The following is a 27920-nucleotide window of genomic DNA, read 5'->3' as shown; positions in this document are numbered from 1 at the left end:
ATTTCTAAATTCTAAAACATCAAAACAATATTTTAAGGCAGCACAGACGACAGAAAAAAGGCTCATTTTTGCAAGGAGTCCTTCAAACACAGGACAGCAGCAACACCTCCTTCCTGCCTGCCCGAGGCTCACCTGTGGGTAGGCGGTGCCCATGCCAGACAGCACAGCCGAAAGCACGTCTCTGCCCTTGTCCCCCGCCCGGCTGCACACAGACAGCTTGAGCAGGTCTACTATGACACGGGTGTCATCTGCAACCAGAAGACTGGTGAACTCATCCAAGGACTGGGGTTCTGGGCCTGATGCTTTATTTTGGCTTTCAACATCCTAAAAAGTCCAACAATTAAAATGAGGAGCGAAATGTTAAGGGATAAATAGTTACCAATTTTCCCACAAACTCAAAGGATACATGACTACCAGTGAGGAAGAAGGGACTTTCTGAGGCATTTAAGGCTAGGAACTACTACATTAAGAAAATGACAAGCCCCCAAAATCTCCACCAGGTATTATGCTTTCAAGGTCAATTAACTATTTTACAAATTACCAACAGCAGCAGCGGCAAAAAGAAGGCCTAACCTATAAAGAAACGAAAACGTATGCTGTGACCAAGTTCACATCATAGGGGTACATTAAGGGGGTAACTTGGAATGAAGTCACACCATGTAAGATCTACCCCCCCACACCCATAGGTACGTCTGGGAGTTTTCTATCAACTAATTGTGTACACTGTACAATGTGTATTTTAGAATTTATAAATTTACATATTTTGTCTAGATCCTCTCCATAATTCCTTCCTGGAATCTTACACGATGGATTCACTGGCATATAATACATTGTCCATAACCTCTGTTCCTTGGGTTCTTTGAAAAAGAAAACATATAAAGTAAGAGTATTTTCAATAGTGCCCTTTTACTTCCCATTCAGGTTGGCAGTTAAAAGATACCACATCTGCGAATGTTTACCTCTTTCCATGTTAGCAGAGGAAAGGTGCTGCTTGTTTGCCTGTGGCAGCATCACTGCCCACTCACAAAATCCATGTCATGAAGGTACCCTCCCTGGATAGCCACCCTACATCCTGCTGCTCCAGGGGGTTCCTACTCAGGACCCCCTGGAGGCTAGAAGTAGGTTTCAGCTTCCAGAGAAGAATGGGGAGCCATTGGAGCAGAGAAATCCCACAGATTCTGAGCTTAGACGGTGAGGGAATCCCCAAGACCTGTGCTGAACAAGGGAGGACCTGGCCATTCCTGTTCCCTGGGCAGAGTCCAGCTCACCAGGGGGAGAACAATATGCCACAGTGCCTCTTCTCTTCTCTCCTGATTTCTGGATCTCAGTGAAACTAGTGCCAACACTTTTCAGAAACAACAATGAGCCAGAGAAGCACAAACACTACTTGGGTACCTTAAGGGAAATGGGACCCATCTGATGTACCAATTCCATTGGCCCTGGAAGCCGTAGCTCTCAGAGGTAGGAGCATGGTTTCTCCCTTTAAAGAAACAAAGCCTGGAAACCCAGGGCATCAGCAAGTGAAATTCATCAGAAACAGTGACATTCCAGAATCTCACTCACTAACTATATTGAGAGATTAATATACATTTAGCAGAATATATTAATCATATATAACATCTTTGGTCTTACTTGAAATAGTACCCAACTTTTTTTTTTTTTTTTTTTTTTGGTGGAGGCATTTTAAAAAAAAAGTAACAAATCTAAAGGAATTGCTAAAAAATAAAATCACTAGCTGCATATCCTCAAATAAGCCCAAAACTAACATGAAAATGGCTTTGTTGTAATTTATGAACAAACCAAAGCTGAAATGATAGGTATTTAGGGGAATAATCTGGATAATGCCTGTTTCATAATTAGGTTGGTGGGAAAGAAATTATACCATCCCTCTTCCACATAAAAGCAAAAAATGCTGCATGATTCAGAATAATGTCTGCATTTAAACCCTCATCCTAGGAGACTGCCAAACATTAAAAGTTGAGTTCAGACACCTAGTTTATAGATAGCAATTTTCTTACTACCACAGATGGCTATGAATAATTTCCATAGGAATATTTCGGTCAGCAGTAACAGCATAATAAATCAAGAGTTCCAAATGTAATTGAAAAGAATGTATGTTTGTTCCCAAGGAACCAGTATGCTGGTAAGAACAGTGTGTGAGCAGGCTGGGATAGCCTGGCAGAGGGAGCACTTGAGTAAGCTTAAGGTGCATCTACATGGGGTAGGGAGTGTGGCGCAGTGTGACAGAGTCAAACCAAGTGGAATGTATCCCTGGCTTTGAGCCATCTGGCATGGGGGGTGGGAATGGGGTCACAGGCCAAGCAGGGTAGGAGGTCATTCCTATGGAGGGAAGACTGGCTTTGCATGCCAGAAACTGTGTAGCGGAGGGAGGGTGTCCATGTGAGAGAGGATTGATTGGCAGCCCAACTGGAAGGGCGGCTACCTAAGGGGAAGTTAATTAAACTGTCAATAACAAGAGCCAGGTTTCTCACTTTCGGAGAAGAGAGTTACAAAAACAGAAATGGAGAAAACTAGAATGAATCTTGTGCAGTTATTAGAATTGACTGTATTGCTGGTGAAGCAGTGGTTCACAATATATGTGGACATATAACAAAATAAATATTAATGTACATAACTTATTGCATACATACACACACACGCTTATTTCCTAGCTCTGTCCAGTAAGAGAGCTTGTGAGTAGCAACCCCTCAACAGCAATGATCGCATGAAGGCCCAGATCTTGTCTTCAAAATACCATTCTCCACTAAAAAGAACCAAGACTTCTTGGGGAAACAATTGATTTCTGTGCTGAATCATAAAACATCTTATTAAACACAGAATTTTGTGTTATGCCAGGAAAAAAGGAAATAAAAGAATGATGAGAACATACTGGAACAGATAAAATTCTACCAAATATTTCAAGAATTAATACCAATCCTTCACAAACTCTTCTAAAAAACAGAAGGGGATGGAACACTGCCCAACTCGTTCTAGGAGGCCAGTATTACACTGTTGTCCAAACCATTAGAAGACATCATTAAAAAACTACAGATGAGTATACTTTGTGAACATAGGTACAGAAATCCTTAACAAAATAGCAAATAAATCCAGCAGCATGTAAAAGAATATATATTCTTGTGTATAGATGAGTATGTATATACATATATACATAATATATAATATATATGCATGTCCATTTGGAGAGAGGGCCTAAACCAAGGACACCTAGCAGCAACCAGCTTACCAAACTCCCAGATCTTATTTCTAAATTCTACAGTCCACTACAGGGAACCAGGGCTCCTTGAGTAATGGCTGATTTCAAGGCAGAGGCAGGGTAGGTGAAAGTTAAATTTGGAACTCACTACTTTGCCAGAAAATAAGGGAGTGCTCAAAGAATTACGGGAACACATCGGAAGGACAAACCAGCTGAAAAGGGCTCCTAATGGCCAAGTCTGGGACAATATGAGTGTTAGATGATGACAATAACATATGTCATTATTTCAGTAAAATAGGATCCCATGAATCTATGCTAATACAGACAGATACACAGACAGATGAGATGAAAAGGAAAAGTTTTCCCTTATTGAAGAACAGCAACAATGATATTCCAAAAGGAATGTTGAAATTTGAAAAATCACCATCTGACAACTACCACAGTAGTGATGGATTCAGCCAGAATCATCAAGAAATACTGAAAATACGATGAGGGACAAGGTAGAAACATAGTCTCAAAGTAGCTCCCATGCATACTCATTAACACACTTTTATTAACTTCCAATGGAAAAATCTGACAGATAATTCTAACCAAGTTAATAAGAATTAATATCACCTGTACTGCAGCAAATCAATGATGCACACATCCCAATGAGATGCACTGAAAAGAACTCTGCATTATTACTGTGGTGTTTCTGACAAAAAGAACTGAAGAACTGCTGCATACTAAAAGACCAAAGAGAACAACGCTCAACCCTGGGCTGGGTCCTAGACCTATAAAGGATACTGCTGGAACAACAAGCAAGCTCTGAGTAGGTCTGTGGATCAGAAAGTAATCCTGGGAATTCCCATCATGGCACAGTGGAAATGAAACCAACTAGGAACTCTGCGGTTGCGGGTTTGATCCCCTGGCTTCGCTCAGTGGGTTGAGGATCCAGCACTGGTGTGAGCTGTGGTGTAGGTCGCAGACATGGCTCAGCTCTGGCATTGCTGTGGCTGTGTACACATGTAGGCCAGCAGCAATAGCTCCGATTAGACCCCTAGCCTGGGAACCTCCATATGCCGCAGGTGCGGCCCTAAAAAAAAGCCCCCAAAAAGAAAGCAATACTGGATTGATAGTAATGTCCTGATATTTAGGAAATATACACTGAAGCTTGAGGAGGGTTGGGAGCTATGACCTATAGCTTTCCTGCCACTGGTTCAGAAACACTAACAACTAGAAAACCCAGGTGGAGAGTACTCAGAAGCATAGCTTGCTCTATTTCTATGTACTACTTCTGCCACTTGTGTGTACATTTAAGATTAAGATTGTTTCCTTTTTTTTTTGGTCTTTTTAGGGATGCCCTGCGGCATATGGAAGTTCCCAGGCTAGGTGTCGAATCAGAACTGTAGCTGCCAGCCTACACCATAGCCACAGCAACGTGGGATCCAAGCTGCATCTGCAACCTACACCACAGCTCATGGCAACACTGGATCCTTAACTCACTGAGTGAGGCCAGGGATCAAACCCGCATCCTCATGGATACTTGTTGGGTTCATTACCACTGAGCCACAACAGGAACTCCCTAAGATTATTTCAAAGTAGGAGTTCCCTGGTGGCTTAGCAGGTTACAGATCTCACATGGTTATTGCTGTGGCTCAGGTCACTGCTGTGGCATGCATTTGATCCCTAGCCCAGGAATTTCTGCATGTTGCTAGTGTGGCAAAAAAAATAAATAAATAAAAATAATAATAATAATAATGCTAAAATAAAATGTTAAAGAAAGCCCTCTGACCTCTTTGGTTTTGGTCATGGTTTCTGCAATGATGCTGGCAGCTCCTGGGTCATCTGTAACAGGGATAAATGGCCGAGAAGAAGCTGAAGCAGCAGATGGAGTCACCGCGGAGGGGGTCACAGCATCCTCAGAGGAGGCAATCTAGTTTCAAAATGTAGAAGAAAAGGAGAAATTTGGCAACCTGGCACATTTCCAATCCAACTCCAAAAGCCTTACTCCTTGGCCATCTGGAATATTCCAGATTTTACAGAGGTATAATAAGGCACTTACATCACCAGCCACCACTTCCACTGGGGTCTGGGACAGCCCTGCAAAGTCAAGCATATTCATATTCCCAGGAAAGCCTATTAATATTCACAAGAGATCACATGAAGATGACTATAATGAGCTCACATTTCTTCAAGTTGGGTTTTTTCCAAAGTTACAAAAACCTTTAGCTTTCAGCGTTTTCAGGTTTCAGAATTGCAGATAAAAGAACCGTGGAGCGGCATGCACCAATTTTTTAAAAAATAATCTATTTCCATTTACACACTAAAAAGGCTTCTCTTTAAACAGACTATTTTCTAATTCAAGCCAAATATCATAGCAGTATGCACAAAAACACTCTGAATTAAGTGAAAGAATGACTTACCCTTTAATAGAAACAAATTAGCTACCTTTTCCTTTCTAGTCTAATATTGCTTTATTGCTTTCCAATTTATTTTTACCTCTCCTCGCTTTTCCTGCCATGGATTTGGACTCAGCCTATCTTCAAAATCAACAGCCAGCACACATTCCTCTCCATTCATGGGACTGGCCACAGCAGACACATCAGAAGGGGGTGCCGAGGAGGAGAACGAGGGACACTCCACTGGGGCGACCATGCCGGCTGGCATCAGGGCCCCAACCACAGCGTCTCTGTCAGGAGAGAAAGCCAGGCCTGGGGTGAGCTGCCCTTCACCTCTGCAGGATGGGAGGGCCAGGGGGCAGGACAACCATTTACTGAAGGACTCCCTCATTTTTATAGGCTAAGTTTAAAAGTTACAGAAGTTTCAGAAAAATATTGAATATTATTAGTATGTATCCACTGGCTAAAAGCTGAAGTATTTACTCCTGATCTTACTGAATGATCACAGTGATGAAAGATGAAAAACTGCCAACATAAAAATCAGACCAGAATAAGCCTCTGAATTTCCCTGAGAAATTTTCTTGGGTTGTTAGAGCCTAAGGGTAATTCTGTATTTACTGAAAGCCAAAAACCAAAGGGCACCTCACACAAGGCAGCAAGGACTAAATGTCCTCTCAATGACTGAGTCTGCCTTGGGTCTGAACTAACGTTCCTCTGTAAGTATTTCTCTCTACTCATCAGGTCCATATCCATAACACTGACAGATAGGCCATGTACTTAGGCTGTGAGAAAACAGCAGCAAAATGGTGGAAAAGACAGTACTACCAAAACATGCCTTACCAAGAGTAAAGGCAGTGACAAGTGTCTTAAACATGACTTATATTAGTACCAACTAATTCTTCCTCTTATCAGCCAAAATATGCTGTTCATTGGCCATGAAGAGTAATGAAAATGTTTTTTAACTTGATTTTCTAATTCATATTTCAACCCCCATTAAAGAAAGCACAAAGATACCATTCACCATCAAAGGCCATAAGACTTGGAATTCACAATATTTAAAAACAATAACACAACATTCTCCAAGACACTCGGTCAATCAAAAAATTACAAAAACTCAGAACTTACATAATTGTGAGAGTTCAAAAATTAGTAAACAAGCTTACCTGGCATACATTATTTGCAGTGCTGTAAGTATATGAGATAAGGCCTGCTGTTTGGCCAGATTTCCATCTAATGACAGAAGAATCTTGGCAAGAGAAGGGCGATTTGGTTTAGAATTATTTGCACCACTGATTTTATTACTGGCAGCAGAAGAATCAGCATCTGAAGGCACACCTGAAAAAGGAAAATAAAATTTGGGTTCAATTTTTAACATCACAGTTTGCTTTATTTCTATAATTTGACCTTTCAGTTTAGTTCCAAAATCCATTGCAATCTGGATTTTGCTATGTCACAGGTTAAATATTAGTCTAATTAAGCTAGACATAAATCTTACTAGAAAAGAAACAGATAACACTAAGTCTATTAAAGGAATTAAATTTGGGGTTAAAAAAAATGTAAAGAAACCACACAAAGAAAACTCTAGGCCCAGACAGCTTTACTAGTGAATTCTATTGAAATAATATCAATTTACACAAGTTAAAAAGGAAAACTGAAAAGACAGAAACACTTACTGCTTCATTCTACGAGGCCAAACACACAGAGATATTAAGAGAAAATTACAGACCAATATCTATCACGAACAAAGGTAAAAGTTCTCAACATTTTTTAAGTTAATTGAATACAACAAGGTACAAAAATAATAATCTATAGGTTTTAAAAAAAAAGTCTGAAAAGAAAATTTTAAAATACACAAAACTAAGTGAAAAAGAATATATAACATACCAAAATTTGAAAGCAGTGCTGAGAGGGAAATTTATAGTACTAAAAGTTTGCATTAGAAAAGAGGAAAAGTTCCAAATCAAGGATCTTAAACTCTCACCTCAAGAGAGAAGAATAGAAAATAAAAAGCAAGTATAAAGATGAGAACATAAACTAATAAAAGTGAAAAGAGATAAACAACAGAGAAAAATCAAAGAAACGAAAAACAGCAAAACCAAGTGGGGTGTATTTATTCCAAGGTATGGAAGACTGACTCAAAAACCTATACATGAATATTCACAGCAGGTTTTATTTGCAAAAGCCCCAAACTAGAAATAATCCAAATATCCTTAAAAACTTCAATGGCATTTCTTCTACACACTAGCAAGAAGCAACCTGAATACTTCCAGATAATAGCAAGAAACAAAAGAAATTTTTAAAATACCATTCATAACAGGATGAACAATTTGAAATGCTTAGGGATAAATATGACAAAAGACATGCAAGACCTATACTCTGAAAGTACAAAAGAACTACTGAGAAATATTAAAGATCTAAACAAATGGAGAGAAACAGAAGATTCATGAGTTCGAAGATTCAGTTCTGCAAAGCAAGTTCCAAACTGATCTATAATCAATGCAATCAAAATCCTAATTTTATAAAAACTGACATTCTAAAAGTTATATGGAAATGTAAAGGGCCTAGAATACCCAAAACACACTTGAAAAGAAAAAACAAAGCTAAAGAATTACCAAAGCCTGAACTCAGTCCTTAAAAAGCTACAGTAATCAAGACAATATGATACTGGCATCAAAATACAAAAATAAATCAATGAAACAGGATGGACAATCCAGAAATGGGTTCACACATACATGGAAAACTGATTTTTGACAAAGGTGCAAAAAAGGTGCAAATTCTTTCAATAAAGAAAGAATAGTTTCTTCAACAAATGCAACTGAAGTAACTAGATGGTCATATAACAAAAGTAAATAAATTTCAATCTGTACCTCAACCATATACAAAACTTAACTCAATCTCAATTTGTCTTTTTAGGGCCAAACCCGCAGCATATGGAGGTTCCCTGGCTAGGGGTCCAATCAGAGCTGTAACCACTGGCCTACGCCACAGCCACAGCCACGAAGGATCTGAGCCATGTCTGTGACCTACACCACAGCTCAAGGCAACGTCAGATCCCCGACCCATTGAGCAAGGCCAGGGATCGAACCTGCAACTTCATGGTTCCTAGTTGGATTTGTTAACAACTGAGCCACAACAGGAACGCCTATAAAACTTTTATATGGAGTTCATATTGTGGCTCAGCAGGTTAAGAATCCGACTAGTATCCAAAAGGATGTGGGTTCAATCCCTGGCCTTGCTCAGTGGGTTAAGGATCTGGCACTGCCACGAGCTGCAATGCAAGTTGTAGACTTGGCTTGGATCTGGCATTACTGTGGCTGTGGCATTAGGCCAGCAGCTGCAGCTCCGATTTGACCCCTAGACCAGCAACTTCTATATGCTGCAGGTACCTAAAAAGGAAAAAAGATGAGCTCCTGTTGTGGCTCAGCAGTTAATGAACCTGACTAACATCCATGAGGACATGGGTTCGATCCCTGGCCTCAATCGGTGGGTTAAGGATACTGCATTGCTGTGGGCTGTGGTGTAGGTCGCAGACATGGCTCGGATCCTGTCTTGCTGTGGCTGTGGCACAGGCTCACAGTTGTAGCAGTGATTTGACCCCTAGCCTGGGAACCTCCATATGCCACGGGTATGCATGGACCTAAAAAGAAAATGGAAAAAAAAAAAAAAAAAAAAGGAAAAGAAAGGGAGAAAGAAAAAGAAAGAAAGAAAGAAAACATAGGAAAAGAATCTTTACAATCTTGAGTTAGGCAAAGATTGTTTAGATACAACACCGTTAAGTATGATCCATAAAAGATAAAAATGGATAAACTGGACTTAAAATTTTAATTTTCTGCTCTTAAATATTCACTTAAGAAAATAAATAGACAAGCCACTATGGGAGAAAATATGTGAAAAGCATATATCTGACGACAAACTTGTATCCAGAATACATAATCAATGTTCAAAACTCAATAATAAGAAAGCAACCTAGGTTTATATATAGACAAGATATAAATAGACACTTAAAACATATCTGGATGGTAAATAAGCAAGATGCTCAAAATCATCAGTCATTAGGGAGCTGTAAAGTAAAACCACAATGAGCTATCATCATATATCTACAAGGATGGCTAGAGTTAAAGACTGACCAGACCATGTGCAGACAAAAACTGGGGGAGTTTGAGCTTTGGAACAACTACTGCGCAAAACAGTTTGTTGGTATATTAAGATATATCTATATATATCATATGATCCAACCATTACTCTCATAAGCATCTACACTAGAGAAATCCAAGTGTATGTCCACATAAAGACTTGTATACAAATGTTCATGGCAATTTTATTTACATAGCCAGAATTTGGACACAACTCAAAAGTCCATCAATAGGCAAATGGATAAACAATATCCCCATAAATAAAATGCTATTCAACAATAATAAAAGTATGAAATACTGACATGTGCAACATGGATGAATCTCAAAGTAATTATGGTGAGCGAAAATAGTGAGATTAAGCAAAAAGTACATCCTGTACAACTGCATTTATATAAAACTCTGAAAAGGCAAACTGATCTATAATAACAGAAAGCAAGTCAAGTGGCTATGGGAGGCAGAGACAGGGCTATGAAATGGCACAGGAAATTCAAGGTGGTGTATGTTTGTTTCTTTATCTTGACTGTGGTGATGCTTTCACAGATGTACATGTGTCAAAGCTGATGGAAATTACACCTTAAATATGTAGGCTTACAGTATACTGAGTATATACCTAGCAGCCCAGCAAAGGGCCTATATATGTCAAATAGTTATTACAAAGTCTCCTGTTTGCACACATGCACAGCATTGCCAGAACCAACCTGATCACAATGCAGGAATCAGCATTGTACTTCCTTCTCAAGGTTTTATTCCAGCATAAATCACGGCACAGTGTACCATGATGATTCTGTGGCTTTGGTTCAGAATGCAGCTAACACAATGCTACAACCTCTAATCTGCTAGTGATATTACACATTCTACCCATCATACTGCTCTAGCATATGGAAGGATCGAAAATAAAACACAAATCTGTGTTACCTAAATAGGAAGCACCTAAAGGGTCCCTTGCAGTCTGGAAGAGGACAGGCTCGTGAACAGAGGGTGTTGCCACATCCACGGTTGTCCATGCCACACTGTGCGAAGACCCACAAGCCACTCGCGTGATCTTCTGACCTTCTAGGCCTTGCACAAGTGTGGGCTTTCTATTAACTGTGGTCGTGCCATTGCCCTGTTGGCCATGGTCATTGTCACCCCAAGCGTATACCTGTTGGGAGGGAAAAACAGAATTTTTTAACATTTCAGAACATTTTCTTTAAATTTACTTCAAAACTCTTGTCAATGACTATAGACGAGTATTTACTTAATGTCAACCCAATGAATCCATCTATTGTGTTCTGTTATAGGAAAGCAGGGAGCTTCTCCTCTTCAACTCAATGCAATAACTTATTTTTTCCTTCATGTTGCAAAGAAAAATGACCAAAAACAATAAGCTCACTTTGCAAGTAGTTTACTTCCTGGCTTTACAGAATTAGAAAGTATAATTTATTTTTAATTCATTTTGATTAAAGCAGAGTGTGCTGATCTGTTGTCATAAATGAAGTTCAAAGTATATCATCTATGAGCTTGTCATGGGATGGCCTCTTGTGGCAGAAGCATGAGTGACACTTGATGAGGATAACTATTTCTGAAACAAAGTACAAATATCTCCCAAAACTAGAGTAGGAAAGTCCACTGCTTTATAACCTGCATCAGTCAGCAACTCTATCCTGGGTGCCCTACCCTCGCTGACAATTGGGCAGGTCTATATATGCAAACAAAGGACAAAGCCCATCCTCTTGGCTCCCCAGGTACCAGGACTCACCTCATTGCTTCATGAGTGACACAAGGACTTGTCATGACCTCACTTACCTGCCCTGCATCAGTGACCGCCAGGCAGTGCAAGGCACCGACGGCCACGTGCACGATCTTCTTTCCTCTCAGCCCTTCTACCACCTGCGGCTTCCGCACGTGCACGTCGGAGCCATGGCCCAGCCTGAAGTAGTCCCCCTTCCCCCTGCAGGGAGGTCAAAAGTGAGCAGCATTTTAATATACGGTTATGGTCTGGCAATGCCCCAAAGGAAAACACTCCATCATAGCACTGGTGCCAGCTCAATAATAGCATCACACACAATGCCCAAGGTCTTTGAAATTATGTTATAAAATAGTAAACCGTTAATTCAAACTAGTTCATTAGTTCTGCTAGCAAGATTCTTAATGTGTGTTTTACAACATTTAAACTACTGATGTAGGTTTCATAGAAAGAGACTAAAAACACAACCTCAAAAGGCTCTTAAAAAATCTCTACTAGAATTTTTTCTCAAGTCACCTCTTGTTCATGATACTCAAAGGACATCTCACTGTCCACAGTCAGTGCACTCCTTTCTGATTCAATAAGATAAACTTTCATTAGAAACACACACGAACTTTTTTTCATAGATCAAGGAAACCAAACATTTTCCACCCACTTGACCACTAGGCTCCTTATATGCCAAGAAAGCATAAGAAACCCTCTGTGTACACCTTACCTAAACAAGAAACACAAGTTGGGTTAAAATTTCCCCCAAGTTCCTTTCTAGAGGATCCAGTTATAATGGGAAATTTCTTCTTGTAATAATGCTAATTCCAACTCAAAATAAATAAAAGAATAAAGATGCCTGGATGAATAAGAAAATGAAGGCTCTCCCTCCCTTCAAGGTGCCATGCAGACACCCTGGCAGGTGACTGGCGTTCACGTACCATGTCCACACCACTCCCGACTTGGTGAGGGCCAGGGAGAACTGTGCTCCGCACTCGATCTGGCACACGCCCTGTCCATTTAGTCTTTCAATGTTCTGGGGAATGTTACAGCCTTCACTTCCTCCTCGGCCCAATTTGCCAAAGTCACCATCGCCCCAGGAAAATACCAAACCTAGGTTAAAAATACATACTTCAGGCTGGCACCTCACGATATTCTTCCCCTAGCCATGTGGCGCGAGGCCAGGACTCACCTTCATCGGTCAGAGCCAGGGTCTGTGCATCTCTACTTCCACACGCCACCTGGATGACTCTGTGACCAAGAAGGACTTTCACCTACTCAATTACAAATTTAAAAACAGAATCAAGCACAGGCACTGAAAAAGCAAGGGAGAGGTATTCCCCAGACTGAAAGCCATTTACTGCACATTGCCTTTATGAACTGTCCTAGACTCGGAGCTTATCTTCTCTGGAAATCAGCAGATGGCAAGCTTTCTGTAACCAACAAAAATATGTATAATCACCATTTTGGGCTTCAGCTGTGTTGTGTTATCCCCATGTCCCAAGCGGCCGTACTCTCCAAGGCCCCAGGTGTACAGTTCCCCGCTGGACGTGAGGGCTGCACTGTGAGAGCTTCCACAGGCAATATCCCGGATTCGTTTGGTTTTCAGGGCCTCTATCAGCCGAGGCTTGTCACAGTTCCTAAAGCAAGAATAAATAATCTTGCCTATAATCCAGTCTTTTTTAAAGAAGAAAGTAAAGGACATCTACAGAGGAACCACATTTAGTCAAAACAACATTTGTAGGTTAACTTAACTATCAAGCCTTAGAACATGTGAGGCCAAATCACATTCAGAGATTTTTTTTTTTTTTTTTTCTTTTTAGAGCCACACTTGCAGCATATAGAAATTCCCAGGCTAGAGGGTCAAGTCGGAGCTACAGCTGCCGGCCTACGCCACAGCCACAGCAACACCCAATCTGAGCTGTATCTGAGACCTACATACCACAGCTCACTGCAATGCCAGACCCTTAACCCACTGAGTGAGGCCAGGGATTGAACCCATGTCCTCATGGATACCAGTCAGGTTCTTAACTTGCTAATAAGCCACATTCCTCATAGATATTTTCTTAAATATATTTTTACGTTCCATAATTATTCAATTTTCTACAAAATGAATATCAAAAGGCACTATTATTATCAGTAACAGTTTCTTATTAGCAAATAATGAAGGAAATATTCTTACATTCTGCTGAAGTGTCCAAGTTTGCCATCATCACCTTCACCCCAGGAAAACACCTTCCCATCGACAGTTAAAGCTGTCGCATGCCTTCCACCTGCAACATTCACACAGATTAGGGCAGCCAGAGTTGGCTGACAAAAAGCAAAGAGCATTTGACCACCTATTTCGCCTGGTGTGCAATATGTACTCACTGAATATGTGTTGAATAAAAATAAAAAGGATCAACATTTCAGGGTGACAAATAAATAAAACAAGTGAAAATTTAATTAAACCACTAAGTTTAAGTCCTAGAAAGAATTTTGCTTGCAAAGAAGCAACAAAATAATGCCATTTTATTAATGAGATTGCTGCTATGTTAAATACAAAAAAGACCAAAATTCAGATGGAAAAAAAGTAAAAATGAATACATTTCTGATTAGGCAAATCATCAAATGCTGTGATTTGCTTACAATGCTTTTGAGAACTATACCTCAACAGTGGAATTATTTAAGCAAAAGTATCATCAGTTGTAATTAAGGCCCTGTGCTCACCCCTCCCAAGACAATCAGCTCATGCTCCTTTCCCAGCAGGGAGCAGTCTCCCAGTCCATGGACCCCAGCTCAGGCCTGCAGAGCCTCTCCTCACTGTCACTTGGGTCCCCTGGCTCCTAGGCGCCCAACCCTCCTAATGCTCCTTCTGCCCTGTTCCTTACAAACAGTGCCCACATGATCTAGGGCAATGTGCTTAGCTAAAAGCCATACTTCCCAGACTCCCTTGCCCAGAGAGGAAGGTGACCGAGATGTGACAGAAGTGTGTAAGGCTTCCAGAAAAGCTCTCTGGAGGGGCCGAGTGGACTTGAGGAAACCTCTGTCTTCTCTGCTCACCTGCAGCTACAGGGCCACCTGTCAATAGGGTCAACAGCAACCAGTGCTCCTCACGGCCACTGGAGCTGACACCAGCCCTGGATTCCACCTCCAGACTTTACAGAGGAGAAAAGTAAAATGCCCTCTTGCTCAAGCCATTATAGTTTGGATTTTCTGTTATAAGGGGTTAAATCTAACTCTATTCAGTATAGGCACGAACTGAGCTTTATCTAGTTCAGTTCCCTTCCTCAGAGGCCAAGCGAGCACAGTACTCTGAAATATTACTCAAAAAATGTGTCCTTATTACTGGAATTCACAGGCACTGGGAATCTAATGAAAGTCACAGGCACTTTCCCCAGGGGAAAAAAAAAAAAAAAAACATTTAAGCAGAGAAAATTATGATTTCAAAGGTGCTATGAACCTGAGACCATAGCTCCGAGACTGAAAACCCCCTCCTTGGAGGGGTACCCCCCACATGTCTGGAAAGCCAGCAACTGCTGGTCTCCAAAAAGTTTCATGTAGCAGGAATAATTAAAATCCAGACTACCTGGAGTTTTACATTAGCCAACTTTTATTCCTAACAATATCTAAAATATGCCACAAATGAACCTACATACAAAACAGAAACAGACTCAAAGACACAGAGAACAGATTTGTGGTTGCCAAAGGGGAGGAGGAGGAAGTGGGATGGACTGGGAGTTTGGGATTAGTAGAAGCAAAATATTACATTTAGAATGGATAAGCAATGAGGTCCTACTATACTGCATAGGAAATTATATCCAATCTCTTGAGATAGACCATGATGGAAGACAGTGCGAAAAAAAGGATGTGTACAAACATGTATGATTGAGTCACTATGCTGTATAGCAGAAATTGACACAACCCAGTCAATCAACAACACTTTAATAAAATTAAAAAAAAAAAAAAAAAAACAAGAATGCAAGGAAACTTTACAGAAAACTTTTCAAAGCCCCAGTTAATTACAAAGCATGAGGAGTTCCCATTGTGGCTCAGTGGAAACAAGCCCAACTAGTATTCATGAGGATGGGGGCTCGATCCCTGGCCTTATTCAGTGGGTCAGGAATCCCGAGTTGCCATGAGCTATGGTGTAGGTCACAGACACAGCTCGGATCCCGCGTTGCTATGGCTTTGGTGTAGGCTGGCAGCTGCAGCTCTGATTCGACCCCTGGCCTGGGAACTTCCAGACGCCACAGGTGCAGCCCTAAAAAATAAGAAAAAAAATTACAGAGCATGAGCGACAGGCCTGTTTGCGTATTGAGTGCCACAGCCAGGCCCTACCTGAGTGAACGGCCACCTTCTTAACCACATAACTGCTGAGCGCTGTGATCTGCCGGGGGATGGGCACAGTGCCGCTGGAGATACCCAGACCCAGCCGACCATTCGTGGCTTCTCCACAGGCGTACACCTTTCCTTCCACTGTCACTGCAAGAACAGGAGGGAGGAGAGGATTCACTTTTCACAACACAACTATGTTTTCAGTGCTAAAAATAATTTAAAAATTTTTAAATGTTAGAAGAACCATACCTGCAAACAAGCTTTTAGAACCACCAGCCACCTGTACTACATTCAAAGCAGACAGTGTCTCAGAGAATGAAGGAACTTTTATCTAAAACAAGATTTTTTTTTAAAGCAAAAGAGAAAAAAGAAATTTTATTTACACTTTTAAAATTACAAGTAGGAGTTCCCATTGTGGCTCAGCAGTAACGAACCCAACTAGGAGGATGTAGGTTCAATCCCTGGCCTCGCTCAGTGGGTTGAGGATCCAGCATTGCCGTGAGCTGGGGTGTAGGTCGCAGACTCAGCTCAGATCCCACGTTGCTGTGGCTGTGGTGTAGGCTGGCAAATGCAGCTCCGATTTGACCCCTAGCTGGAGAACTTCCATATGCTGCAGATGCAGCTCTAAAAAGCAAAAACAATAAATAAAAATAAAAAAATTTTTTTAATTACAAATAATCTTATTAGATGGTACCAAGAATTACTGTTAATTTACATGGTTATATTAACCACATAAGTTATCTTCTCTTAGACGTACACACTAAAGTATTTTAAGGATGAAGTGATACACTGAGATTTACTTTAAATAGGGATGAGGCTACATAGACAATACAGACAAAAATGTGACCATCTACAACTGCTTAAGCTTGCAAAGGGACAAGAGTGCTCAGGTCCCTATTCTTTCTCCCTAGATACATCTGAACATCTCCATAATAAAAGGTGAAAACTAAAATACACATAACGTCAAGATATAAACAATTTTTGGTAAACTACATTTGATCTCAGGCCATATGCTGCTCATTCTTGCTAATTCTGATGTCTCTAAGAAATGACATGCTTAAATGTCCCATTAGAGATGGATGTGATTTCATTTAAAATTATTAAAGAGTTTCCATTGTGGTGCAGTGGAAACAAATCCAACTAGGAACCACAAGGTTGTAGGTTCAATCCCTGGCCTTGTTCAGTGGGTTAAAGATCTGGTATGGTGTGGTGTAGGCTGTGGTGTATATAGACTGGCAGCTGTAGCTCTGATTAGACCCCTAGCCTGGGAACCTCCATATGCCGAGGGTGTGGCCCTAAAAAGACAAAAAGACCAAAAAAAAAAAAAAAAATTATTAAAACTAAGAAACTCTTTATGTTTCCCATGTGTCAGAAAGTATCTAACAGTCACTACTACTTTGGGAGGAGAATGTTCATCACAATGGTGAAGCACCAATCCACCTTTCATGTGCAACCCCAGGGACCACGCACCCTCCAGGCTGGATGGTCATGCCGGAGGCTCCCAGAGCTTTTGGGCTCCACACACATCCAAATGCAGTGAGGGTGCCTCCAAAACAAAGGCTGCTGAACTGCACAAGATTATTTTCATTGCACTAGAATGGCAAGACTTAAAACTGATGGGTTCTTTTCAGCTTCTCAACAATGTAGGAAATAAGGGATCGTACGATGACTGAAATTTCACAGAATCCTAAGAAGTAGAGACTCTCATCTGAAAAGAAACTGTTTCCATACACTAAAATGTAGAGGAATCTATTCTGTGGCTCTTCAGGAGCTAAAGTGAATTCAACTGCAATTCAAATGCATCATTTGTTGTAGCTACTCTTCAAAATAGAATTATAGGAGTTCCCATCGTGGCACAGTGGAAACAAATCCAACTAGGAACCATGGGGTTGTGAGTTTGATCCCTGGCCTCACTCAGTGGGTTAAGAATCCGGCGTTGCGGTATACTTTGGTGCAGGTCACAGACACGGCTCAGATCTGATGTTGCTGTGGCTTGTGGCATAGGCCACCAGCTGTAGCTCCAATTCAACTCCTCGCCTAGGAAACTCCATATGCCATGGGTAAGGCCCTAAAAGGCAAAAAGAAAACAGAACTATACTCTACAATTTTCTGTGCTTGACAAATCTTTTCAAAAGTGTATGTTCTAGTTTATAAAACAGCAACAATGCAACTATACTTAGAGTGTACTATTTTCCAAGGAAAAAAGCTTCTCAGAAACTAAATTTGGTAATGTTGATGAGGTCATGTCAAGAATTACTTAAGAAAAGTCAATCAAAAAAAAAAAAAAAACCATACATAGATGGTAAAACCATTTTAAAAACTTCGAGAGGCCTGGCTGTTGCTGGGTCCGAGCAGCACAGGGTGGCAAGGGTGGGGTATCAGACAGGTACCTTGGAGCCCTTCAGCCCGCCCAGCTGGTCCTTGTCATTCAGGCCCCACACAAACACTTTGGTTCTTATTGTGGCCGCCGATTCCAGACTTGTAGCCTTCTTTCTAATAAGGCTAATTGAAGGAAAAATAAAAACAGAAATAGAGGTCGATCAGCATAAAAATTTTTTCAATGAAAAGAACAAGCTCAAGTACACAAAGTTTGCTGGTAACTATCAGAAATTCTTAGAAAAGTTGTTTTATTTCAACAAAATCTGAGGTTAGTGTTTCAGAGGATTAAAATTTCTAGATACTAGCATGCAACCTTTTAATACTAGAATTTAATTTTAGCTTTTTATTTTGATGGAGCTCTTCCTAGGAGACACTGTGACGTTCTCTTTCTCCCTAAATACGAAGTTCAACATGACAGGTTTTAATAACCAGAGCAATTCCTGCCCATCACCTCAACAAAAAGCTACTACAGATGTAATTGGAGAGAATACCGGTTAAATGAACCCCAGAATCACCACCGGGACTGGCACTGTGGCCATGTCCCTAAACCCAAACATCTGTTAGTGACATTTTTTTCCCCCAAAGAAACAATAAAACAGATGTAGCCATATGGCCTCTGAGGTACGTACTCTAACACAAACACATGTCCCAAGGCAAAACTGCAATCTTCTTCCTTTATATCCTCTGCCCAATGTGCTGGTCAGCTGGGCTTAAGGTCCCCACCCACATTCTGCCTGAGGAGGCCTGCTCCCCACACTTGAAGCTCCTGAGGCAGAGGCAGCTGGCTCCCGCCACCTCATTCATCCCATTTCCTGACCTGCCCTAGACAGGAAGTTTGATCAACAAAGTCCACCAATTCTTGAACTGGTGAGAACACAAAGTACATGAATAGAGTCAGATTTTCTTGGTTAGTCTGATGCTAGGTGGTAAAAAACTGCTCCTTCAGTGTTTGAGGTTTTGGCTTTATTTGCTTTGGTTCTATTTGTATAAGCTAGGAGAGACAACTGAAGTCTCGAGACTAGATTGTAGATAGGTAAGATGTTTTAACATGTTACATACTAATGAATATTTACTTTAAGGGATCAAAATTTTATAGCTTGGGGATAAAATGTAGGAAAACTAGGATGTCCACTCTCACCACTGTTATTCAACATAGGATTGGAAGTCCTAGCCACAGCTATCAGACAAACAAAAGAAATAAAGGTATCCAAATTGGAAGAGAAGAGGTAAAACTGTCACTCTATGCACATGACATGATACTATATATAGAAAACCCTAAGGACTCAACCCAAAAACTACTCGAACTGATCAACAAATTCAGCAAAGTACCAGGATACAAGATTAACATTCAGAAATCAGTCGCATTTCTGTATGCTAACAATGAAATATTAGAAAAGGTATATGAAAATACAACACCTTTTAAAATTGTACCCCCAAAAAATCAAACACCTGGGAATGAACCAGACCAAGGAGGTGAAAGACTTATATGCTGAGAACTATAAAACATTCATCAAGTAAATTAAAGAGGATTCAAAGGAATGGAAAGATAGCCCATGCTCCTGGGTGAGAAAAATTAATATTGTAAAAATGGCCATACTACCCAAAGCAATCTACAGATTCAGTGCAATCCCTATCAAATTACCCAGGACATTTTTCACAGAACTAGAACAAACAATCCAAAACTTTATATGGAACCACAAAAGACCCAGAATTGCCAAAGCAATCCTCAAGAACAAAAACCAAGCAGAAGGCATAACTCCCCCAGGCTTCAGACAATATTACAAAGCTATAGTAATGAAGACAGTGTGGTACTGGTACCAGAACTGAATAGAGAACCCAGAAATAAACCCAGACACCTATGGCCAATTAATCTTCAATAAAGGAGGCAAGAATATAAAATGGGAAAAAGTCTCTTCAGCAAGTGGTGCTGCGAAAACTGGACACTTGCCTGTAAATCAATGCAACTGGAACACACCCTCATGCCATGCACAAAAATAAACTCAAAATGGTTTAAAGACTTAAACAAAAAACAAGACATCATCAAACTCCTAAAAGAGAACACAGGGAAAACATTCTCTGACATCAACCCTACAAATGTTTTCTTAGGTCAGTTTGGCAAAGCAATAGAAAGAAAAACAAAAATAAACCAATGGGACCTAACCACACTGACAAGCTTTTGCACAGTGAGAGAAACCATAAAAAAAAAAAAAAAAAAATCAGAAAGACAACCTACAGAATGGAAGAAAATAGTTTCAAATGATGCAACCAACAAGGACCTAATCTCCAAAATATACAAACAATTCATGTAACTCAACAGCAAAAAACAAACAACTGAAAAATGGGCAGAAGACCTAAACAAATGTTTCTCCAAAGAAGACATACGGATGACCAAGAGGCACATGAAAAAATACTCACCATCACTGATTATTCGAGAAATGCAAATCAAGCTCACACCAGTCAGAATGGCCATCATTACTAAGTCTACAAATAACAAATGCTGGAGAGGGTGTGGAGAAAAGGGTACCCTCCTGCACTATTGGTGGAAATGTAAATAGGTACAACCACTTATAAAAAACAGTATGTTGGTACCTCAGAAAACTAAATCTATCTATCTACCATACGATCCAGCGATCCCAATCTGGGACAAATATCTGGACAAAACTTTCACTGAAAAAGGTACATGCACCCATATGCTCATAGCAGCACTATTCACAATAGCCAAGACATGGAAACAACTTAAATGTCCAATGACAGATGAATGGATTGAAAAGATGTGGTACATGTACACAATGGAATATTACTCTGCCATAAAAAGAACAAAATAATGCCATTTGCAGCAACATGGATGGAACTAGAGACTCTCCTAGTAAGTCAGAAGGAGAAACACAAATACCATATGATATCACTTATATCTGGAATCTAACAGACAGCACAAATGAACCTCTCTATAGAAAAGTAACCAACTCATGGACTTTGAGAACAGACTTGTGGTTGCAGAGGGGGAGAGAGTGGGAGGGACTGGGAGTATGGGGTTAGTAGACGCAAACTACTGCATTTGGAGTGAATAAGCAATGAGATCCTGCTGTGTAACACAGAGAACTATATCGAATCATTTGTGATGGAACACGTTATAGGATAATGTGAAAAAAAGAATTTATATATAACTTGGTCACTTTGCTGTACAGTAGAAATTTACAGAACATTGTCCATCAACTATGATAACAAACATGGTTAAATATCAAAACAAAAAAAAAAATTAACAATAGGAGTTCCCGCTGTGGCGCAGTAGGATCTGCAGTGTCTTAGGAGCACTGGGACAGTTTCGATACCCAGTCCAGCCCAGTGGGTTAAGGATCTGTGTTGCCACAGCTGCAGCTTAGGTTGCAACTATGGTTGGATCTAATCTCTGTCCCAGGAATTTCATATGTTCCCGGGCCACCAAAAAAAAAAAAAAACCTAGCAAAAAAGGCTGTACAATATATATCACACCAAACCATTTCCATAGGAAAACACAACTAGGGGCAGATAAAAAAGAAAACTATCAGAATGTATATCAAAATATTAACAGTGATATTTCAGGTAGAAAAATTAAACATTTTTATTCCTTTTAAATGATATTTTTCTAAATACAGTTATGCTTCTAAATATTTTCCTAAAATTAAATTATAATTTTTGAAAACTCAATATTTACCAAATAGTCCTATGTGCATAAAACTATTCTCATGATGAGACACACTCCAATTAAACATTGGCTTTTGAAAGTGAGTTTTGGCCCAAGCATCACCAAGAGCAAACAGTTCTTACCTCCCACTATTGCCTTTTTCATCTTCCTCTTCTTCATTATCTGATGCTAAGAAAGGAACTGCGGCCAAATCTTCCTCCTCTGCACGGATCCGTCCAAGTAGGATGAGACCATGGATCTTACAATCAATTCCTGAGCTTCTGCACTGCTTTATTGCAATTTCAATATACCTGTGATACTAGACACACACACAGTGAGCTACAGAGTTTTCAGAATCAAACACATTAGATACTTTAACTGGAGGGAAAGACATGCGGGACACGGAATGTGTAAAAAATTGGGGCTCCTTTACTTAAGTTCTGGAAACATTAGGCACTGCTGATGCAGCCGTGTCTGAGTGGAGTTTGCCTTCAAAAGAAGTCATATATTCATCAAGTATGTCCAGCCAGAGCCTGGGACTCAGAGTGAGTTTCTTACTAAAAGGAAATAGGGAGTTCCAGTTGTGGCTCAGCAGTAATGAATCCCACTAGTATCCATGAGGTTGCAGTTTCAATCCCTGGCCTAGCTCAGTGGGTGAAGGATCTAGCACTGATGTGAGCTGTGGTGTAGGCCGCAGACACAGCTCAGATCCTGCATTGCTGTGGCTGAGGCATAGGCCAGCAGCTGCAGCTCCGATTAGACCCCTAGGCTGGGAACTTCCACATGCCATAGGTGTGGCCCTAAAAAAAGGGGGGGGGGCAAATAAATAAATTAAAATAAAACTAAAAAGTATGATAGCCTTACTGAATGACTTTGACTTAGTGAATGACTTACTGAATGATAGCCTTTCTATCTTAAAACCTTCTTGAACCAAAATGGATTAAGAAAGAGATTGGATGTCAGGAAGTCACAAAGCCTTCATAACTTTTTAAGCATAATAAAAACATTTGATTATATACAAATTGAAAAAGCAATATGAAGAGCCCCATAACCTCATCACTAGATCAACAATTTTCCACACGTGACTATTCATATGTGGATAATGATAAGAAAATGCCAGGCAGCATGTTGTTTCAAAACTTCAAAATGTTATCACTGAAATACAGACTTTTAAAAAATATACCCACTGTATTATTATGATAGCTATAACCATAATTTCTTCAATCAACTAAATGCTACCAGTGATCAAATTTTCTGATCATGTCATAAAACATGGTTCTTGTGGGCTTTTTCAAATCATGACCCAAATAAGATGCAACCTCCTTGTTATGCTTTTGCCACTCATTTGCTAAAGTGGACTCTGTCTGGTGGGATGCCCCACAGCCTGTACTCAGCATTGCAGAGTACTACTCTTCTATCCCTGAATTTCAGGTGAAGAAGGCAGCAGGAAGTAGACACATCACTACCAAGGATTTCTTTTGCCTCAAAAGGACCTAATCAAACCTCAGGATCTACCTGGGATGTCAGAGGAAGCACAGGTCGAATAAAAAAGACAAATAGAAAAGCGAAAACTCCTACAGGAAAAAAGGACCTCGTTTCTTTCTTTAGCAAGGAAAAACCACAAGAACTCATATTTAAATGAAGTGCAGGAGTTCCCGTTGTGGCACAGTGGTTAACTAATTTAAATCCGACTAGGAACCATGAGGTTGCGGGTTTGATCCCTGGCTTTGCTCAGTGGGTTAGGGATCCGGTGTTACCGTGAGCTGTGGTGTAGGTCGCAGACATGGCTCAGATCCCCTGTTGCTGTGGCTCTGGCAAAGGCCAGCAGCTACAGCTCCGATTAGACCCCTAGCCTGGGTACCTCCATATGCTGCAGGAAACGGCCCTAGAAAAGACAAAAAATAAAAAATAAATAAAATAAATGAAGTGCAAAGTGCAGACATTGTCTGAATCATGATTCACACAAACTAACTTCAGAAGAACACTATGGGATAATTGGGACGATGTAAGTGCTCACTGGATACTCTGCAGTATTAAAGAATAATGTTTACGTGTGATGGCACTGTGGTTATATTTTTGAAGTCTTTGTTAGACACGAATACTGAAGTACTCACTAATGAAATAAGTGAGTTGCTTATTACCTTGCTTTTAGACATTCTAGTAAATCAAAATGGGGGGAACATATGGAGAGAGTGCAACACGATGGATAAAAATGCTAATAATTGTTGAAGTTGGCTGATAGGTTCAAGGAGGATTCAGTATACTTTCTACATTTTGGTTAGTTAGAAAATTCTTGTATTAAGCTATTTTTGTAGGAAAGGCAATGCTAGAGAGTCCAGTAGCTTTACAGAAGTGGTAACACTCTAGTTCTTAAGTTGGTTAGAGGGACGGAGAGTGGGCCATGAGTTTTCTGATTACTCATAATGCTTCATATTTCTCATATATGTGATAAATACTTGCCTGCCAAACAGTACATAATAAATTGTTTTGAGCTTAAAACTGATTACATAAAAGTTAATATGCCTTTTATGAATAATAATCTCAGTTGGTTGTTCATTTATTATATCTGTGGTTAACGATTTACTTAAAATACAAAAACAAAACAAAAAAAATTCAGTAGCAGGAAGTTCCCGTTGTGGATCAGTGGAAATGAATCTGACTAGGATCCATGAGGACACAGGTTTGATCCCTGGCCTCGCTCAGTGGGTTAAGGATCTGGTGTTGCCATGAGCTGTGGTACAGATTGCAGACGCGGCTCAGATCCCAAGCTGCTATGGCTGTGGCCACCAGCTGCAGCTCTGATATGACCTCTAGCCTGGGAACTTCCATAGGCCACAGGTTCAGTCATAAAAAGCAAATAAATAAAAAAGAATGGTGTTCTCCAGTTCTATTTATTGAAGACTGGAAGAAAATAAAACAAAAACCTGGTGTACTCAAAGGCCAGCTCATCAACCTGGGGCTTGAGGAAAGGAGGTGGACTGCTCCCAGCCATAGTCTCTACCACTCTTAATTAAGCTATGGCTCGCTGTGTATCAGCTTCTTCAAAGTAACATACTGGGATCACCTTGAATTTGTCAAAAAAATAAAATAATGACTAGAAAACTGCATTTAACTTAAAAATAAACTCACTTATATTAAACTTTTAGACAAATAAAAAGTCAACTACTTTTATCTTTATCCCACTATCATTACATTATTATTGTTTCATTAATTTCTCATAAAACAGTATCAGTAGTACAAAAAACTGCCTTAACTTATATTAAGTATATTTAATTTGCTAAAATAATGTTGACTTCTGTGTAGAAAGATTTGTGAGGCAGCTCTGCTCTCTAATACAGGGTTACTATTCAAAAAAACTGTTAAAAAAAGAATTCTCTTAGAATCTTCCAGGGAGAAAATTAACTGGGATTCATTTTGAAAATTTCCTTTTACCAACGAAAGGTATGAAAAAAAAAAAGGAATTTCAGTGTCACATGTATGGTCAGAAAGAATCAGTACAGACTAATGGAGAGTTAATGTGATTAACACCACCCTAGGTACACAGAGCACCCCTCCCCCTTCCCCGGCCCCATGCCTGGCCATGACTTCTGCTGGGAGCTTCAACCCTTGCCTCTTCATCAAAGACAGTATGGAAGAAATTTATTTTCTTTTCAAGCTGACCTGACAAGCAATAAATTTAAGTAGTACACATGTCAAATTTTAAAATAAATACAATTACTTAATTAAGGGGAAAAAAATGGGCTCCATGTTAGTACAGAAATGGTCCAAAAAAAGTCACCTCCATTGCCATTTGCAAACCATCAAAAAGGAACGCCACCTAACTACTTACCTCTGTGCAGTCATTCAGAAGAGACACTGTGGTGTCAGTGGGGTTAATGTTGATTGTCTTTAATTCAATTAGGTTATTTAGGGAATTTCCACCTAGAAAAAAAGGAGCGTAAAGGAATCCAACAAAGGACATAGGAGTTTAAATTATATGATGGAAGTGACTTTTTGAGTAAACTAATTCAATTACCTGATACGACAACAAGGGAGGGCATGTAGCTACTGTCAGCAGGATCTACTATCATTTTTAATCTATGAACAAGAACATCTGGGAAAATCTCCAAACGAATCCAATGCTTTAAAAAAAAAAAATGCATTCTTAGTAAAATTCGGCTATAATTTAGGTAGAAAGGCAGTATCACCAAAGCTTGAATCTAAATGAGATTTTTTTATATATCTAACATGGAATGAGAGATAGAATTTGCCTTTAAGCTGACAAAAACCAGAGTACTATAACTCCATTACTTGCTCCTTAGGAGAAATCTCTCTTTAAGTTCCAGAAATGGTGTTTTTAAACTCCTGATCTAAGGTAGTCCCTTAATGTTCATCAAGGAGTGGGTTACAGAAAACACTGGAGGAAAAGCGCCTTTCTCCAAGTCTAACCTCCATGTCTGCAGGAGGTACACCATATGTAAATGTGCAATTACAAAAGCATTCCAAATATCAACACATATTTGTTAGGACAGATGAGAAAAATTTCTTACCAGAATTAGAATCTGTCTGAACTTGCATATTTTACATGGGGGAGTAAAATAAAACAAATCTTATACTCTCTATCAACTGGTCAATTAGATAAAAATCTGCTACCTATACTGTTTAAAATCTCTAATAATAAAAATTGGAAGGCATATTACTCTGTAACTCTAAAATAATTTTTTTTTTTTTAATCTTTTTGCCATTTCTTGGGCCACTCCCGTGGCATATGGAGGTTCCCAGGCTAGGGGTCCAATCGGAGCTGTAGCCGCCAGCCTATGCCAGAGCCACAGCAATGCAGGATCCGAGCCACGTCTGCGACCTACACCACAGCTCACGGCAACGCCGGATCCTTAACCCACTGAGCAAAGGCAGGGATCGAACCCGCAACCTCATGGTTCCTAGTCGGATTCGTTAACCACTGAGCCACAACGGGAACTCCCTAAAATAATTATTAACTAAAATATAGAAGGACTAAAAATTGCTGCCATCGCAGTATACCTTAGTAGGTTTTCAAAGTTCACTTGAAGCGCTAAAAAGACACCTAAATAAAAGCATTTCTGTAAGTGCCCCTGACGCACACTTACCTTTCCCTGAGAGCCAGAGGACTGCCAGCAGGGCTCGCTGCCGTCAATGAGCCGAGAAGCCTGGTTTACAGAGGACGACACATTTAGGCTCTTCACCATCCGTGCCCAGCTGTCCAGCAGCATTCCTGGCTGACTATTATGACAGCGCTTCAGCTGTTTTCCAGAACGGCCACAAAATATTGCAGACTGTCCTATTAAATGGTGGTCAAACAGTGTTAATACTTGTGAGACAGAACCTTTACAACCAAGAAATAAAGAATGTTATATCGTGAGGAACATTACATATTTATTTTCTTCAAGAAAATACTAAATTTTCAAATTAAACTTTTTTTACAAATACCTAAAATGGCTTCAAAAACCTAGTTAAAGTATTTTACCTCAATTTATGAGTTGAAACTCACATAATGCTACTATTTATTCCACTAGACTCTTTCAAGTAGAGACAGTGATACATTTCCATATAGAAGGATACATACAAACTGGGATGAAGTTTAATAACAGCGCTTACACAAAATATTCTTATTAAAAATGCTTTCCTTTTGCCACAGAAATAAATTTGTGAAGAGTTTCTACTTCCATTAACAGCAAATCTGGAAATTCATTGAACTCTCCCACTGAGGACAACGAGAAGAGGCAGACAAAACATTTAAAGATGAATAAAATCTTAAAACTATCAGAGTTTAACAAGGCAGTAAAGAATTACAGGACCAGAGTCAAAGGATGACTGAGAGGAAAAGTGTCCAGATGAGCTGTTCTGTGGATCAGAGGCTCCTTTGTACTGGTGGTATTTGAGTTTCTAAGGAGAGACTTAAAAAGGTCACACACCACTTCTGATGGCCTCTTTGGGCAGAGAGGCAGGAACCGGAAGAACCAAAGGGAAGAGGATGGCCACAGAAAAACTCATACTTTGAGCTGAGATCCCAAGAGGAAGGATGAGATCTGCAGGGCCATCTGTTTTCAGATTGTAGCTCTACATGAAATCATCTCAATCAATGAAACTATACTGAAGTGATAAGCCC

General features: G+C 40.0%; 1 protein-coding gene across 5 annotated transcripts in view; it reads right to left on the bottom strand.

Annotated features, from left to right (window-relative positions):
• Positions 1-27920, bottom strand: part of HERC2 (HECT and RLD domain containing E3 ubiquitin protein ligase 2) — a 211689-nt gene that overhangs the window by 47963 nt on the left and 135806 nt on the right. For all 5 annotated transcript variants that reach the window (XM_021075343.1, XM_021075345.1, XM_021075344.1 and 2 more), the window contains 17 exons: positions 26902-27092; positions 25812-25917; positions 25626-25717; positions 21940-22115; positions 18147-18258; positions 16006-16087; positions 15760-15903; positions 13622-13712; positions 12902-13079; positions 12632-12713; positions 12381-12552; positions 11514-11658; positions 10644-10869; positions 6759-6930; positions 5696-5885; positions 4989-5129; positions 133-324 (listed from right to left, as the gene is read on the bottom strand). In XM_021075343.1, coding sequence (XP_020931002.1) covers positions 133-324; positions 4989-5129; positions 5696-5885; positions 6759-6930; positions 10644-10869; positions 11514-11658; positions 12381-12552; positions 12632-12713; positions 12902-13079; positions 13622-13712; positions 15760-15903; positions 16006-16087; positions 18147-18258; positions 21940-22115; positions 25626-25717; positions 25812-25917; positions 26902-27092 — 2492 coding nt within the window. The remainder of the gene's footprint in view (positions 1-132; positions 325-4988; positions 5130-5695; positions 5886-6758; positions 6931-10643; positions 10870-11513; positions 11659-12380; positions 12553-12631; positions 12714-12901; positions 13080-13621; positions 13713-15759; positions 15904-16005; positions 16088-18146; positions 18259-21939; positions 22116-25625; positions 25718-25811; positions 25918-26901; positions 27093-27920) is intronic.

Source organism: Sus scrofa, chromosome 15 (assembly GCF_000003025.6).
Source record: "Sus scrofa isolate TJ Tabasco breed Duroc chromosome 15, Sscrofa11.1, whole genome shotgun sequence".
In the NCBI taxonomy this organism is placed as follows: domain Eukaryota; kingdom Metazoa; phylum Chordata; class Mammalia; order Artiodactyla; family Suidae; genus Sus; species Sus scrofa.
Note: the sequence above shows the minus strand (reverse complement) of the source record. Positions and strands in the feature narration are given on the sequence as shown.